We start from the raw sequence: 18,585 nt of genomic DNA, 5'->3' as shown, positions 1-18,585 counted from the left end.
AGAATAGCAGCACAACAGGGCTTGTTGCTAATGCACCAGCTCCTGGTGATTGAACATTGGTTACCACACAATTACTGTGGTTAGCAGAAGGGTTCCTCCTTCTAATCACTGCCTTACTGTCTAAATGGCCATTATCACATAGAAGTCGCTTTTTTACAATCACTTCCCTTAAACATGTCAATATCCAGATTAAGCCAGGGATTGCACAACCGCCATCCACGTCAGTGGCTTCTGCATCAGTCGCTGCAGATTGTCTAGGGTCCGCATCCCAAATGGAACCCTTGTTCCCTATATAGTGCACTACTGTTGACCAGAGAGGTGCATCAAAAAAAAAAATAGTGTGCCGTCTAGGGAATAGGATGCCATTTGGGTCGCTGTCAAGATCTGTACATTTGAGATGTACTACTACAAGACAGACAGCTCTCCCATGGCAATTGATCAGTCTCCCCAGTCTCCCACACAGTCTTGCCTCAAACCATCTCTAATTAAAGCTATGTTTCATTCTGGGCACAGTGGAAGTGCAGGTCCCCACAACAATCAAGGGCAGGCTTACTCCTCTGGACCTCTGATCCTGTGTGAGAAGAAAGGGGCCATCCAGGCTGCTGATTCTCCCCTCCTCTCTCCCCATTATTGGATTCACTTCTCCGGCTGAATAAAATCCCATATATCAAGCGCACTAGCAGGGAGAGAGAGGCTGGCAGACACACGCGATCATATACATATCAGACACGAGGAGAAAGAGAGGACCAACCCAGTCTAGGACTGTGGCCTTCCTCCCTTGCATTTAACCGTGAGGGTGTTGATGTTGGGAAGGAAAACTAATTGAAATCGGGTGAATAGCGGAACACATTTAAGGGTACGGCGAACGTAGTAGTCAAGTGCTGTAGTAGCTAATGCACTGCCGTTTCTTCGGATACTGGGTGTGAAACGTCTCTATAATCACGACCGAGGACGCTGGTGTATAATGGCCCATAAATCGTGTGAGTGTTGAGGCTTTTCAAAGAAGCCGTGTCGGAATTGCAATCCCTTTTTTTTGTGTTACAGTAAGTCCCTGCTGCTACAGGAGACGAATACAGACGTGAAAGCATTAAATCCCCGGCTGTCTCCATGGTGAGGGGCACTAATCATGCAGTACCTCTTAGCGCCACAGCGAGCCCAGTCAGATAAGGCTTCCATTATGCTCTTATTTTAGACCATCTCATCCCTGTAATAGACTGGCAGCCCCTGTGTGGCTGTCTTATTTATCCCCATGTGTCCTGATTTGTCTGTCTAGGCCCCACAGCAGCCCGCAGGTGTGAGCCTGGCTGATTGATGCTGGCTTAGGGTGCCTGCCTCCCTGCCTGCCTCGGAGTGCGTTGCTGCCTGCTGCTGTGCAGAGGTGCTGAAGTGTTGTGTAGCCAAACTCAGATTGGGCCCCACGAGGAGTCATTAATTACACTGGAGTGGTTGCCTTGGAGAGGTTTACAAATATTTATTTTAAAAAAAAAACTTCCATTCTCTGATGTGGGTGGGGAAAAGGGAAATATACAGTGAAGCAATTAAGTTATGCATGTAATATTATGCAAATACGCTTTGAGACAGTTTTCCAGCAATGTAAGGCCTCTATAAACCAAAGTGTGAAATCGTTTGTCGTCAAGAACTCAACCTTAGACCGAGTCTTTATTGGAAGCCATTTTCACATGAGATTCAATCCGATCGCGGGTTTGTCGACAACGCGCCATTTAAAAGGCCGTTTCAGATTGCGCCGACATAGTAACATTTTAGTCATTTATCAGACACTCTTATCCACAGCGAACTTACAATTAGTGCATTCATCTCAAGACAGCTGGGTGAGACAACCACATATACACAGCCATAGCAAGTACATTTTCCCTCAATAAAGTAGTTACTATCAAAGTCAGTGCTAGAAGGAAAATACATATATATATATATTTTTTATATGCAGCGTTTACCGTGAATGTGGTCTCCGCAAAAGCGGGAACATTGCCTTTAAAGGACGCATTCAGATTGAAACCCGGCCCCAGTTTATACTGGACCTTCTCCATAGACTAACTCTAGACCTGACCTAGCAACTATAATGAGCGTATCATTGAGCCATGGTTAAAGCGCCCACCAGGCTCCTAGTAGATATTAAGGCTCGAGTCCCAAATGGCACCCTATTCCCTCTATAGAGCACTACTTCTGACCAGGGACCTAGAGCCCGATGGGCCCTGGTCAAAAGTAGTGCAGCACATAGAAAACGGGATGCCATTTGGGACGCATCCCTAGAGCTAAGGAGGAGACGGGAGACACAGGGGGGGGCCCTAAAAGTTTCAACAGAAATGTTTAATCAACAACAGATTTATTCGATTTGTCGTTCACCGTTTCATTGGTTCATATCATCCCCCAGTAATCAAACACATGGCAGATTCCATCAAGATAACTTTGTTTCATTTCTTCTTCTTTTTTTGGGGGGTGTTTTTTTACAAAAATGTACAAACAGGTAACATACATCAGCTTAGACCAATACATGTACAGGGTAACAGTTCAAAATTCAAACACAATCTATAGTACATTCCTATTGTAGTACCATGCATGTCAAGATAAGCTACGGGGTGAAGTTTCCCCTACTGTCGGAACAGATCTAGGATCAGCTTCTTCTTCCCCAATCCCAATCTTAACTATTAGTGGGGGGATATGAGTCTAGGGGCAACTTCACCCTACACCTAAAGATAATCTAGGTGAAACTAAACGATAAATATATATGAACGTAAACAGAGTTCATTTCATTTGAGTCTGAATGCCAAACAAACAGTAGGCATAGATATGACAGTGTTCAAGCATCGAGATAGTTTTAGTACAGTAATGTCCATTAGGTAGTTTGTGGGTTTTTGCTGATGAACCTCTAAAACACATTGCACATTTCATAAAACCCCCTAGAAAGCATTAACAGAGTTCCATTGGTATTTCTGAACAGCGCACGGGCAATGGATTCAATGACATAACCATGCCACGCTCTACATTTCAACGGGGCTTTCAAGTTTCACAGCGTCTTAGAAAAATAATTGGTTCTGTATGTACGAAAACATGATGATGGCCGTTATTTATTTACACCACCGGATGGATGTCAGCGGGTCCGGTTTGACAATCCATTGAAAAACATAGTTGATCCGTTTTCTAAAAATGTTGATCATAATCAAGACATTTTTTCATGCATCCCAAATGGTCCCCTGTTACCTACATAGAGCACTACTTTTAGACCAGAGCCTACTATGAGACCTGCTCAAAAATAGTACAACAGGGTACGATTTCAGGACGCATCGTTTGACTGACCATCAAAATGGCACAGTAAAAGTGGTAAAACACGATGAGTTTTGTTTAGTCTCATTATACTGTTGCCATTGTTCATATTGATCGATTCACTAATGCTGAGATGTTTCGGGGAGCTTTAGACTTCACAATAGCTTAATTAAATAAACAAGAAACTTGATATTCAAACCGACATTGTAAATGCACTCACAACCTTTTTATGTCGACAGATCATTTTTGCTTTATGTTTAGATCGGGCAAATTATATGTTATAATGAACCGTGCAAATGATAAGTAAACTATTATAATGAAAGTGATGGACATAATGTCTAAAGTAGAATAAGGGAACCTTCAAGTAGACAGACGTATCCAAAATAAACAATACATTCAATAATCCAATGTTTGGGGAGCGGACCGTGCTACAGTGCAGTACAAACAATTTCAACAAACAACTGCATTCTGTGACAACTACTCCGGGTTGACTTTGAGGCAAAGCTTGTCAAGATGTTTTCCTTTCTCTACATTCCTTGACCCATTCAATAATGGACTATTTCTCTTAAGGCATACCGTATCAATCCAAGTAACTTTGGCCTCAGATATACAGTTGTGTTTTGAAACAGTGTTATGACATGACATATCCATTTCCTGTAATTACAAAAGGGACAGTGCAAACCTTTATGCCATTGAGCATTGAAGCAAAAAAGCTGCCGAAATTACATTTGTAATGCAAATTGGATAATGGTAAATTAGATTTGACAGCTATATGCCTCCATGCACGAGTTCTGTATCACCTCTAATGTTTTGCGTTTTGTCAGCCTCTTGATATGTACCCATCAACAACAGCAACCCTTACCCTTCACCCTAAGATGTACACGTGGCTGCAACATAGATGTGAATTGGGGGGTGTACAATGTCCGAACAGAATCATCTCTTTTCAGGGCTACACTTTAAACACACACTTGTGTTCAGGGCCAGAGTACATAGTCTGCGAGACCCCACAGACGTACAAATGGTGTCCTGCTATTGGTGCTGCTGCTGTAAAAAAGTTGGGAACCTCTGAACGCACACACGACCAAGTTTGAGAGCCATATGACATATACGATACCGTCAGTGCGATAGTCACTCTGATTCCAGCTTCCTCCATATGTAAAAGTGTGAGTCAACGTCACCTCAGACCCATTCATATGAGTCAACCATACAGATATTTTCTGGCTGAGAGTGTGCACGCCAGCCTCTTGCCAGCCACTGTGTGTAATATTGATTGAATGAGGAGATCGGAATCGCAGATAACGCCCTTGCTGAGCCTCCGAAGCCCCGTGGGAAAAAACACACACAAAAAACACAGGCTGCTACCTGCCTGCTTCTTCCCCACCTGCGAGTGTTGAAGGAGGCAGGAGCGTGTGCATGATTTAAAAAATAATACCTGGTGGAGCGAGGCAAAGGTAGTGGCCAGCGGGAGCGAAGTGGGCGGTGGTTCAGGTGGGGGTGAAACTGGCCAGGGTGGTGGTGAGTGAAGTTGGAGGTCCTGCTCCTCGTCAGATCAGAGCGTCAGTGTCATGTTGCGGAGGAACCACTGCTGGGAGCGGCTGCCTGTGCAGTCTCTCAGGGTGGGCACCATCTTGTCCTCCTCAGTAGGCATGTCCAGACACTGGTTACTGTTGACGTGCAGCAGGGTCAGCCGCTGGGGAGAGAGGCGCAGGCAAACAGAGGCAGAAACACACACACACACGCACACGCACACGCACACGCACACGCACACACACACACACACACACACACACACACACACACACACACACACAAAGGTGAATGAGCATTATGCACTGAACACATAGGCTGGGTTCTTGGCCTCTGCTCCACCTTGCAGCCAGAAAGATGGTTACTGGGAAGATTAGAGATACTTCAAAATGAATGTCCTCCACCCGCTAATACAGATTTTGCAGTATATTTTCCAGCAGGTTGTATGTGGATTACATTTCATTTACAGAAACATCATCATTGGGTATTGAAATTATGCTGATTTATGTTGCACTAAATAAGTCTTTCTACATTCATTTTGTGCTAAAAATCAAGGCTCTTGAATGAATCTCTGGACTCTTTTACCTCAAGAGGATTCGTTTTGGAGAAATCAATCTTTTGAGTGTCGATAATCTTGAGTGTTTCCTCGTGTCGATACTTAAGCCCCAAGACTAACGGCAAGGAGAGGTAGCATTAAAGGTCTTAATTAACCAGTTATGGCCACTTGCTCTCTCTTTGTCAGAGGTATCGTACTTTGCCATTTTATACCTCCTTCACCAGTCACTACTCTAGTCAAAATGTCCATACAGAGCAGAGACGGGGTAGACTTCCTGCCATTTGGCCATGTTTCACTTCTGAGGAAATAAAATGACACATTTCCAACCGATAGCATTAGCTGTATTGTGTCAGAACAGGTGCATCCATGCAATAAATCTCCAGCTCAACCCACTTGGGGTTTGAGGCCTGGTCAAAAGTAGTGCACTATACATGGACACGGGTGCCATTTGGGACACATCCCTGGTCTGTTAGAGGTAATATGATACAGCTCTGTGTGTGTGTTGGGACACCAGTCATCACCCAGAGCCATTGTAGAAGTACAGTACAAGTACATCATTTTTTACATACAGTGCCTTGCGAAAGTATTCGGCCCCCTTGAACTTTGCGACCTTTTGCCACATTTCAGGCTTCAAACATAAAGATATAAAACTGTATTTTTTTGTGAAGAATCAACAACAAGTGGGACACAATCATGAAGTGGAACAACATTTATTGGATATTTCAAACTTTTTTAACAAATCAAAAACTGAAAAATTGGGCGTGCAAAATTATTCAGCCCCTTTACTTTCAGTGCAGCAAACTCTCTCCAGAAGTTCAGTGAGGATCTCTGAATGATCCAATGTTGACCTAAATTACTAATGATGATAAATACAATCCACCTGTGTGTAATCAAGTCTCCGTATAAATGCACCTGCACTGTGATATTCTCAGAGGTCTGTTAAAAGCGCAGAGAGCATCATGAAGAACAAGGAACACACCAGGCAGGTCCGAGATACTGTTGTGAAGAAGTTTAAAGCCGGATTTGGATACAAAAAGATTTCCCAAGCTTTAAACATCCCAAGGAGCACTGTGCAAGCGATAATATTGAAATGGAAGGAGTATCAGACCACTGCAAATCTACCAAGACCTGGCCGTCCCTCTAAACTTTCAGCTCATACAAGGAGAAGAGGACAAGAAAGCCATTTCTTAAAGATATCCATAAAAAGTGTTGTTTAAAGTTTGCCACAAGCCACCTGGGAGACACACCAAACATGTGGAAGAAGGTGCTCTGGTCAGATGAAACCAAAATTGAACTTTTTGGCAACAATGCAAGACGTTATGTTTGGCGTAAAAGCAACACAGCTCATCACCCTGAACACACCATCCCCACTGTCAAACATGGTGGTGGCAGCATCATGGTTTGGGCCTGCTTTTCTTCAGCAGGGACAGAGAAGATGGTTAAAATTGATGGGAAGATGGATGGAGCCAAATACAGGACCATTCTGGAAGAAAACCTGATGGAGTCTGCAAAAGACCTGAGACTGGGACGGAGATTTGTCTTCCAACAAGACAATGATCCAAAACATAAAGCTAAATCTACAATGGAATGGTTCAAAAATAAACATATCCAGGTGTTAGAATGGCCAAGTCAAAGTCCAGACCTGAATCCAATCGAGAATCTGTGGAAAGAACTGAAAACTGCTGTTCACAAATGCTCTCCATACAACCTCACTGAGCTCGAGCTGTTTTGCAAGGAGGAATGGGAAAAAAATTCAGTCTCTCGATGTGCAAAACTGATAGAGACATACCCCAAGCGACTTACAGCTGTAATCGCAGCAAAAGGTGGCGCTACAAAGTATTAACTTAAGGGGGCTGAATAATTTTGCACGCCCAATTTTTCAGTTTTTGATTTGTTAAAAAAGTTTGAAATATCCAATAAATGTCGTTCCACTTCATGATTGTGTCCCACTTGTTGTTGATTCTTCACAAAAAAATACAGTTTTATATCTTTATGTTTGAAGCCTGAAATGTGGCAAAAGGTCGCAAAGTTCAAGGGGGCCGAATACTTTCGCAAGGCACTGTACAACTGGCGACGAGACACATCGCTCGACCGGCAACATGTCCCGCCTGACTTACTGTACAGTAGGGGAGGAATCAGATGGGCTTGAAAGTTGAAAGTAATAGAGGATGTGGGGTTCAGAGTACAACGTTTTATATAGTCAGGTCCATAATTATTGGCACCCTTGATACAGATGATCAAAAAACACTGTATAAAATAATACAAATACTGGGCTATATTGAATGCGCCAACAACAACAAAAAATGGGAACATCATTTTATACTAATGCAATTGCTGAGAGAAAGAGATATGTTTTAACAAGTGACAATAATAAAAAATAAATCTTAAAAAGACCCCCCCCCCCCCAATAATACTCGAGCACTGAGCCTTTATCTAAAATGTTTAATGAGATTGGATTCCTCTATACACAAATCCTTCCAGATCCTTGATATCCTTTGTCTGCTCTTATGGACTGACATCTTCAATTCAAACCACAGGTTTTCAAAGCTGTTCATGTCTGGAGATTGCAAAATGTTAATTTTGCATCAATGAACAATTTCTTTGTGGATTTTGATTAGTGCTTGGGGTTATTGTCTTGCTGGAAGATCCACTTGCGGCCAAATGTCAGCCTCCTGGCAGAGGCAACCAGGTTTTTGGCTAAAATGTCCTGGTACTTCGTAAAGTTCATGATGCCGTTGACCTTAACAAATGGCCCCAGGACAAGTGCACGCAAAAATAGCCCCGTAACATCAAAAATCCACCACCATATTTTACCGTAGGTATGAGGTACATTTCTGCATAAGCTTTCATTTTTCAACGCCAAACCCACCACTGGTGTGTGTGTGTCCAAAGAGCTCTAATTTCACGTAACCTGACCATTGCACCGGTTCCAATCCAAGTCCCAATGCCAATTATCAAACTCCATAGTGTTAAATATCATATTTTTGTGATGACTTCTACTTCTTGATCAATTCATTGTGATATTCATGAACTGTATTTGGATGAACTAACAGTCCGCTAAAACAAATGATGCAAGGGAGTTGGTTTAGCATTTAAACTTAAGCACTGCGTTGGCATCATAGTTTGACAGAATGCTAGAATCCATATTCTCCAGCCCTATTGCTTATGGGTTAGATGAAATGCAATGAGTTTCCTTCTAGGGAGCTTTTTCTGTCCACTGTGTTCACACCTCTTGCTTTGCTTGCTCTTTGGCGTCTAGGCCAGGTAACTGTAAAGGACTGTGTGACAACTTCTGATATTAAAAGGGCTTTGTGAAATCATTTGATTGATTTGTTGATCGATTGATTTTCCTGGAGCATAACTGAGAGGCATATGCATTGTTACCCTCAAGTTAAAAGGGAACTCATTAGCAGCCTAATTGGGGATGATTGCAACTAACATTGGCCACTTGATTATCGCCAGCTGATCTCTCGTTAAACCATCAATAGTCGCTAAAATCCCTCGCACAGCTGATTTGAATTGCAACCATCCTCCGCCACTGATTTAGCGCTCCATAGTGTCGATGTCAGGGTTATCTTTTAGTCCTGATTGCAACCACAGAGAAATAGGCACAGTTGTTTACACCGCCCAAAATCGGTCCGCGAAATAACCACAAAGCGAGGAATTTTTGTATGGAGGTCAATGAGTGTCAAATTGGGTCAACAAAAAGTGGAATTGCTCATTTGCTACGTGAGGTTTATTTGATCGAATAGAAGTTTCGTAATGGTTCGTTAAGTAGTTACGAATGCAATGATAAGTGGATAGCATGTGTCATTTGGGCAACTTTGGAAAAAAAAAAAACTTTATATCGGAGTTCACTCACGTATCTGCCCTCTCATTGGCTGGAATAGTCCCACCTGATCACACCTCCTCCCGCCTGCCTTCCATCTTTGAGGAAATAAATGTCCATTGTTAGAGCGGTCACTCGACTATCTTGTCAATATAATAGAAAATATTTGTTGCAAACCAACATTTTCAAGACTATTTCACCCTCTGTTGGGTATTAATCATCGGAACAATTTGATCTTGCCAGGCACTATTTAATCTGTCGCTGAAGCTTTACAGATTGTGCATAGACGCAGGAACATTGCCTTTAAATTCCAATCACGCTTTAACGCTGAACTTCCATGATATGGATTGAATAGAGCCCTAAGGGCTATTTATCTATTTAATAATCATTCTGTAAAACTGAAATAAAGTATTTCATTTCCTTGTTTACCACACAATATTTTCTATGGCAATGTGGCCTACCCTAGAATATATACAAATATGCCTATCCAATTTATCGGGTACAGGACAGAACAACTTATCAACTCTGGTAATGCTCCCATGGTGATTTTAATCAGATGCACAGGGGGGTTGTGGTCAGGTCAGATCACCTTAAGGGAGAAATAAAAGTTTATGCCCGTATCACAATGTTTGTACAGGTGGGTAGGAGACTCAGCCTATGGTTAAATATGAGTGCTTGTGTGAAAATGTTTTTGTCTGAATGCAGCTGTATTGACCCTCTGGGCAGAATAAACTTGGTTAAGCGTTTATAAGGTCCGTTGAGTGTTTTACTTTGAGAATTAGAACCTAACACATTCTTTGTGAGGCATTGGAACATCTCCCTGGTCTTTGTGGTTGACTCTTTGTTTGAAATTCACTGTTTGACTGAGGGACCTTACCGATTATTGTACTGTATATGTGGGGTACAGAGATGAGGTAGTCATTCATAAATCACGTTAAACAGTATTATTGCACACAGAGTAAGTCCATGCAACTTATTATGTGACTTGTTAAGCACATTTTTACACCTGTATTTATTTAGGATTGCCATAACAAAGGGGTTGAATACATATTGACTCTAGACAGTTCAGCTTTCATTTTTTATTAATGTAAAAAAAAAAAAAAAAAAATCGAAAAACATAATTCCACTTAGACATTATGGGGTTTTGATTGTAGGCCAGTGAACCAAAAAAATCTAAATTTAACCCGTTTTAATTCAGGCTGTACAACATAATTTGAAAAAGTCAAGGGGTGTGAATACTTTCTGAAGGCACATACAGTTGAAGTCGGAAGTTTACATAGACTTAGGTTGGAGTCATTAAAACTTGTTTTTCAACCATTACACAAATTTCTTGTTAACAAACTAGTTTTGGCAAGTCGGTTAGGACATCTCCTTGTGCATGACACAAGTAATTTTTCCAACAATTGTTTACAGACAGATTATTTCACTTATAATTCACTGTACCACAATTCCAGTGCGCCAGAAGTTAAATAGAGTAAGTTGACTGTGCCTTTAAACAGCTTGGAAAGTTCCAGAAAATGATGTCATGGCTTTAGAAGCTTCTGATAGGCTAATTGACATAATTTGAGTCTCAAACGCAGTGCCTCTTTGCTTGACATCATGGGAAAATCAGAAGAAATCAGCCAAGACCTCAGAAAATAATTTGTAGACTTCCACAAGTCTGGTTCCACCTTGGGAGCAATTTCCAAACGCCTGAAGGTACCACGTTCATCTGTTCAAACAATAGTATGCAAGTATAAACACCATGGGACCATGCAGCTATCATATCGCTCAGGAAGGAGACGCGCTCTGTCTCTTAGAGATGAACGTACTTTGGTGCGAAAAGTGTAAATCAATCCCAGAACAACAGCAAAGGACCTTGTGAAGATGCTGGAGGAAACTGGTACAAAAGTATCTATATCCACAGTAAAACAAGTCCTATAAATCGACAAAACCTGAAAGGCCACTCAGCAAGGAAGAAGCCACTGCTTCATCCCAAGCACGGGGGGGGGGGGGGGGGGGACACCCCCGTGGGGGGGGGGGGGTGAAGGTCTGGTTTGGAGGAGTTGTGTTGGGGGCTGAGGAGAGCTGCGGTAAGCTCAAACCCGGAGAGGAGGGGAGGGAGGGGGCCAACACGCTCAGCTGCTACAGTTCATCATTACTTTAAGACATGAAGGTCAGTCAATCTGGACAATTTCAAGAACTTTGAAAGATTCTTCAAGTGCAGTCGCAAAACCATCAAGAGCTATGATGAAACTGGCTTTCATGAGGACCACCACAGGAAAGGAAGACCCAGAGTTACCTTTGCTGAATAGGATAAGTTCATTAGAGTTGCACTAACTGCACCTCAGATTGCAGCCCAAATAAATGATTCAAGTAACAGACACATCTCAACATCAACTGTTCAGAGGTGAATCAGGCCTTCATGGTTGAATTGCTGCAAATAAACCACTACGAAAGGACACCAATAAGAAGAAGAGACTTGCTTGGGCCAAGAAACACAAGCAATGGATATTAGACCGGTAGAAATCTGTCCTTTGATCTGAAATCTGAGTCCAAATTTGAGATTTTTGGTTCCAACCGCCATGTCTTTGTGAGACGCAGAGTAGGTGAACGTATGACCTCCGCATGTACGGTTCCCACCGTGAAGCATGGAGCAGGAGGTGTGGGGGTGCTTTTCTGGTGACAGTGTCAGGGATTTAATTACAATTCAAGGCACACTTAACCAGCATGTCTACCACAGCATTCTGCAGCAATACGCCATCCCATCTGGTTTGGGCTTAGTGGGACAATCATTTGTTTTTCAACAGGACAATGACCCAAAACACACCTCCAGGCTGTGTAAGGGCTACTTGACCAAGGTGAGTGATGAGAGGACTTGGTCTCCACAATCACCCGACCTCAACCCAATTGAGATGGTTTGGGATGTGATGGACTGCAGAGTGAAGGAAAATCAGCCAAAAAGTGCTCAGCATATGTGGGAACTCTTTCAAGACTATTGCAAAAACATTCCTCATGAAGCTGGTTGAGAGTATGCCAAGAGTGTGCAAAGCTGTAATCAAGGCAAAGGGTGGCAACCTTGAAGAATGTAAAATACAAAATAGTTTTGGATTTGTTTAACACTTTTTTGGTTACTACATGATTCCATATGTGTTATTTTATAGTTTTGACGTCTTTATTATTATTCTACAATGTAGAAAATAGTAAAAAATAAAGAAAACCCTTGAATGAGTAGGTGTGTCCAAACGTTTGACTGGTACTGTATATATATTTTTTTTTTATGCCCCTACACACCTCTTCCCTGGTAGAAAACATAAAAATGCACATACATACATAGTTTATTTCCTAATCACACTGGACTCCAAGTGTATCGGCATATCAATCACTCCAATCTTAATTCCAACCCTCAGATGTCCACAGACTAACCAATCTTTCCCAGTACAGTACACTAACACTTTACTAATTCCTTTTGCAATACATCCTTCTATTTTACTGTGATGTCTTACGAATGGTTTTGAACTGATTTTGAACTGGTTTCAAAAGTATATTTCAACTGTCTATCACACATTTCTGCAATCCAGATTACTTTCATTTACAACGTGCTAAAAGCTGATCTTCAATGACTTTATCATCAGTCAAATCATTGTAGTATGTCACATTCTGCTATTTATCTGTTATATGTTTTGATTTTGTTGTTCCTGATAGGATGGTTTCTTCATTGGGGCGGGAGTAGTGAACGCAGGAAAAATGACAATTTCCCACGCCTTTACCGCTGTCTAGTATTAAGACGGCTTGACACCGTAACAGTGTCAGATCAGCTGGTTTACTAGTTTTATTCCGCTGCTGTTTCATTGCAGCCAGGGTTATTTTTTTAGCTCGGAGCACTATGTAATCTCCCTTTAGTAGCGTGTTAAGAAATCCGGCGGTAACCTGCTGGTAACCCGCAGGTGCAATGTCTTTGTTGCAATCAGGCAAGGTTTTAGTCATGACTAAGAACCCACTGAATCAAAAAATTTCAAACGGTCCACATACTGTAGCTGAATATATTGACTTTGCAGCAATTATTGTCTTTGACTTTCAGGCAATGATTATTTCCGAAGTTATAGAGGACGTTTCCAGTTCTGTATTCAGCCTTTTATGTTTTGAAAGGGTACGACAGACCCAGATGGTTTGTTTTTGGGTCGTGAGGTAAAAACTTCAATAAACTCTGCATACAGAGCACCATCACACACACGGACCATCACACACACACTCTCCACTATCTTTCTCTTTGTTCTCTCTGTGTTTTGTAAAAAATGACTTCACCGGAGAGGAGATGGACCGGGCGTTACAGTAAAAACCACTCAGGCAGGTTTTGGTGCACTTAACAGTCAAAGGTTTACAAAAATATATATTAATAATACAATGTTCTGCTTTTTTTTTCATGAATAAAACATATTCATGTATTGATGTTCTCAAAAACCATACCTGTTCACATACTATTACATTATCAAACCCGAATTGTAATATCTGCCATTATAGTCCTGTACCTGACAGTAAGGTCTGAACCTTCACTACACTAAAGCTTATTTATTAATCATAAGGACATGGCCGGGGCAATGATAGAGGTGCTATTTCTGCCATCACTGCAAGATCCCACCATTCCGCAGTGCAGAGAAGAGAGAATGAAGAAAATAGAACAGAGGAAAACCAATCCATATTTAATGAAAATATTAGAAATGTGGGGGATGATTCCTCTGCTCATAATTATTTAATTGCTCCTCAGTGGCAATAAAAAAAAGTCCCATTTACAGCTGAGGCAGTCCCAGCGAGTGGCTCATGAGCTCTGTGCCGTGTGTGTGCACAGCTGAGACCTGCTAATTAAATGAAGATGGTTTCTAGGAGTCGGCCCAGGGCGAAGAACATTTATCCGCTGTGTCCTTCACAAGGAAGAGTCGACGACCGGACTCGCTGACAGATGCAGGATCTCTTTTAAAATGTGTGTTTGTGCTGACACTAACTATGCTTAAAAACAGAGCCTGGCATGTAAAAAAGAATCAACACCGTACCAACAGATTTAATGGACATTTGTTTCGTGGCATTTTGCCATTTGAGGGAGCAGGCGACGATCAGATCAGGAAACGGTGTGTGAATCCCAAATGGCATCTTACTCCCTTTATAGTGCTCTACTTTTGACCAGGGCCTGATAGAGCTTCGGTCAAAAGTAGTGCACTATAAAGGGAATAGGGTGGCATTTGAGGTGGTGGTCACAATATTGTTTGTTCAGGGAGTGTCTTGCAGTGTTACTCTCAAGGACGGCGAACACCGTCAGGAGCGGAACAGGGAATAAGGCCGTCTGACAGCAGGCTGCTCTGCCACCGTCCCTTTTACAAAGAGCAATAACCCTGAACGCAACTCACCCAATTGAAATCAGCGGTAGTCTGAAAAGGAAAGCACACTGCCATGAATACGGTCTTTACCAGGCAGACACAGACTGTTTAACAGGAAAATAAACTCCCAATGAATTACAGAGGTACTGGAAAGAGGTAACCAAGGCTAAAGTTATGGGAATGACAAACAGAAAGAAAGCACATATATTAAACAGAAGACTGTAGTTACTTGCAGCGAGCGTCCAGGCTAGATTTAGAATATTGATAGGTCAAATGGAAATGAGGAGTGGTGATTGAAATGCAGTCCTCAGACAATGAGCGCATGCTGCAAGCTGAACACAGCTGTTATGGCGTGTGTTCAAAAGGCAGCCCCCACGTTCCCGAGGCCAGCGCCATGAAAGAGGGATCACTTCAAAAGAACTTGTCAACAAAGGCGAGCCCATTTCAATCTGCCCATCAAATAGCTCGGTAATCAGCTAAAAATTGTACAAAAAAACCGACCATGTCTCCTCGGCTATCATTTAATGAGCACCACCGTATGAGGGGCCGCAGCCAGTGATTTTTGTTGTTGTTGTTGTATCAAAATAAAATATGAACGTACTGTAGGAAAATAAATGTCAAATGAGATCTAATTTGGTGCAGAAGAAGGCTGGATAAAGGTCTTTGCAGATAGCGCCATGTATACAGCACCTTATGTGTCTCTGTGCTCCTGTCATTAAGCATTCATATCAAAAGGTCAGTGGTAAATGCTACTAAATGCCCTTGAAACTGCTTTGCATGGCACACTTTGACTAACGAACAGAAACGTTCCCCACTCCCAACCGGCTCAAGCTCCAAGAAGAACATGTCAAGGCTGAGGCAAAGGAAATGGAAAAACAAACCTTCTGTGAGGTCAAAAGCTGCTTACTAAAGCAACGTGACAGCCTATTCCACCACATAGTCGCACGACTCCAGCTCTACAGACTAGACACTACACACCAGACTAGACGACTACAAACTAGCCAACTACACCAGTAATGGCTGGTGAGCAGAGATACAGCAGGACGGGCTAATTTTATTGGCACACTAGACCACTCTACGCACTAGACTACTACACACTAAGACCTCCACTAGGTCTGGTAGTACAATACTGACCTGCGGTGACCCATGCAGGAAGACAGCCCCTACAGAAAGTAATCAGTGGGGCTGTAGTACAGCTTCCTAAACACCTCCAGCCGGGTGAAGTTCCTCAGGACCCAGGCTTGCAAGGGGCTACTATTACAGTACTCCACCGTGGGGCCCCAAGTGCCGTCCTCCAGCCTGCTGATGGTCAGACACGACTGAGTGATGATGTGGAGGAACGTGTGCTTCTGCGGATGGACATCCGGATGGAGGATGGACATGTCATGGACAGACAAGAGGAGATGGGAGTAAGTGAGAATCGCTAGGACAGAGCCAGTACTCAGGCCAGGCAGGACCAACAAGATCATCGACAGTACTGTATACTTCCATTTCCAAAATAACTATTCCACACAACCTATCTAACGGAGGACAAAGGTTATAGTTAGACCATGTTGGAGTGTCGCTCAGAACGGAACCAACTTTGCGTACAATCAGACAATCTTCAACCAGATTCCCTAGTTTGATATACATTTTCGAGACTTGTGGTGTGGTGGGACTGATATTCCACAGTCCTAAAAGATGAGCAGGGAGGGATTGAGAATAGAGGTGAGTAGAGAGATGGCTCTGACCAGTGCTTGAATTGGTCCGGTACACACTGTTACTAAGTACCGGCACGTCAAATGTCCTACTGCTTTGAGTACAGGCTTTAAAATATCGCAGCGTTTCTGCACCTTAATATAAACGAGTACCCAAAGTGAGTACCGACACCTCTTTCAGACCACAGGCTCTGATCACCTGGAATATGGAGAATGTAAAAAATCAGGTATTTCTCTCTGCTTGAAACTGATGACCAGATGAAATGGTTAATGGTACGGGCTGGGATCAGCAGTATCGCCTATCATACCGTTGCTAAAAAATAATCAGGCCATTGAGAGAGGCATTGAAACCCCACCGCCCTATATGTCAGGGACATTTCTCAATGCATGAATTATTCATGTTTCATATTATATATATATATATATATATGTAACTAAAGTAAAAAAGCGAAAATAGCTGGATCTAGGGTTGGACAGGAATAGATGGGGGCTTTTCAAAGTCGACAGTGACATGAGAGATCTTAATCACTGACAGGTGACACCGTACTCAAGCAGGCAGAACATAGGAATGTGTCCGTCCCAGTGGAAGAAATATATTGATAATAATTGTTAATATTAAGGTTACCGCTGTGTCCTACGGTTTCCCTTTAGGAATTCAAAATGCCCTATTGTTGGTGCAGTGATAGTATCTAGCCTGTTTCAAAGTCTGCTGCACATCAAAAATAGCACTAGAATTAGCATAGATGATTTGCATGCTGGATATATTATGGAGATATATAGGACTGTATTATTCAGCCCTGGACCATTGAAATGAAAACCAATCTGTTGGAATATCATGAGCCATTCAGTAGTGTCTAACATTACTGTCATATTGTTGCAAAATTCCAGTAACTTTCCCCAAAATTCCCAAGAATTCCAGGAATCTTCCACCCAGGATTTCTGGAAAGCCACGGAATTTTGGGAAAGTTAATGGAATTTTGCAACTATGCCCGAGTCAACGAAGTGCAGTGTGGGACGTAACTGGAGAGTGGAGTCTGATCAGTCCCCTGGTCTGGCTAACAGGTCACATTCCCCAGAGCATTAACATGAACACTCCTACTGACTATTGACACAATGTCACACAGGACTTCACGGACTAACGAGGGATAAACACTGGCCTTACAACCACTAAGCACAAGGTACTACTACCTACCAAACACATGACTTATACACACTTGTCTACATCATCTAGATGACAACATTCACGAGAACCAGGTCAGCAAGCTTACCTCGAAATCATATTCCCACTTGCCAACATACTACATGAGAGGAGAACATTTTTAATAAATGGGGAATATTATGGACTGCAATGTGCACAGGGCAACAGAATGAAGGCGATTGTCCAGGAGTTGAACAGAAGCCCAACTCCTGACATGTAGCACCATCTGGTGGCTCAAAACAATCATAACATATTTTTTTTTTGACAAAATCCTTTTTCTGATGTATTAGTACAGGTGTGTCATTATACATATGACATCTCTTCCAATGTAATAATAGTGAATAAATGACTCCGGACAATCAGGCAAAAGCATCATAATCCTAGTTTTACAACCCTCTCGTCACGACTCACGCAGTATTATACAGGGGGAGTCTTGGTCTTACCTCTGCGTCATACGCAAACATCTGATTCCCCTTCATTTGATGACACTTCAGCATGACCACAGGGCCATGGGGGCGAGACACGTCCAGACACAGGTCATCTGTCCGGATCTCCTTATCAGCCGTGTACGAGAACACCTGGCAGAGAAAACGAGACGGTCATACACCTAGTAGTATCTCTCCGAAGCACTGTTCGCACAGGATTAGTAATTACTATAGAACGTCGGTTATGTAATTATTACCCCAGCACGTCATGTGGTGATTTATTTTTTTCCTCGCTCACAATTGACCGTTATGACGGAAGCCTGGAGGCTCTTCTAGGCGTGGAGATTATTCAAATGTCTAGGGATAGCCTAATATTCGCCTGAAGGCCTTCAGCTTGGAGAACATCTCAATAATAATGCATATCAAGAAGAACCATGAACTGTAACCTATGCAGACATTTGATTACCTGACGGATCGTCCGCTTCGTCTTTTAAAAGAGAGGTATCGCACTAGGAAAGTTGATATGTGGCAAAACAGATCATTCGCCTGTAGGCTACGAGCATAGCACTTTGTGTTAAACATCAATTTGTTCCCCATGTTCTTAACCAAACTGGGACGCGGCACCTGTTAAAACTCTGTAATATCCCTCAAAACACAGGGATGACAATTTGCACGGGATAAGTATTATCAGAGAACCTGGGAGTTTGCCCGAAAACAGTAGGCTTT

At 42.4% G+C, this 18,585-nt stretch overlaps 1 protein-coding gene across 3 annotated transcripts in view; it reads right to left on the bottom strand.

Annotated features, from left to right (window-relative positions):
* Positions 1–2,300: 2,300 nt before the first annotated feature.
* The window catches only part of LOC139397139 (polypeptide N-acetylgalactosaminyltransferase 13-like), a 54,358-nt gene continuing 38,073 nt past the window's right edge, over positions 2,301–18,585 (bottom strand). The window contains exons 11-14 of one of the 3 annotated variants that reach the window (XM_071144015.1): positions 17,878–18,012; positions 17,505–17,534; positions 15,674–15,888; positions 4,903–4,969 (exon numbers count right to left, since the gene is read on the bottom strand). In XM_071144015.1, the coding sequence (XP_071000116.1) occupies positions 15,703–15,888; positions 17,505–17,534; positions 17,878–18,012 (351 nt within the window). In that variant the 3' untranslated portion in view covers positions 4,903–4,969; positions 15,674–15,702. Of the gene's footprint in view, positions 4,970–15,673; positions 15,889–17,504; positions 17,535–17,877; positions 18,013–18,585 lie in introns of all 3 variants that reach the window. The other 2 variants (XM_071144019.1, XM_071144025.1) reach the window with 2 other exon arrangements.

Source organism: Oncorhynchus clarkii, chromosome 3, assembly GCF_045791955.1.
Source record: "Oncorhynchus clarkii lewisi isolate Uvic-CL-2024 chromosome 3, UVic_Ocla_1.0, whole genome shotgun sequence".
Taxonomy (NCBI): Eukaryota; Metazoa; Chordata; class Actinopteri; order Salmoniformes; family Salmonidae; genus Oncorhynchus; species Oncorhynchus clarkii.
Note: the sequence above shows the minus strand (reverse complement) of the source record. Positions and strands in the feature narration are given on the sequence as shown.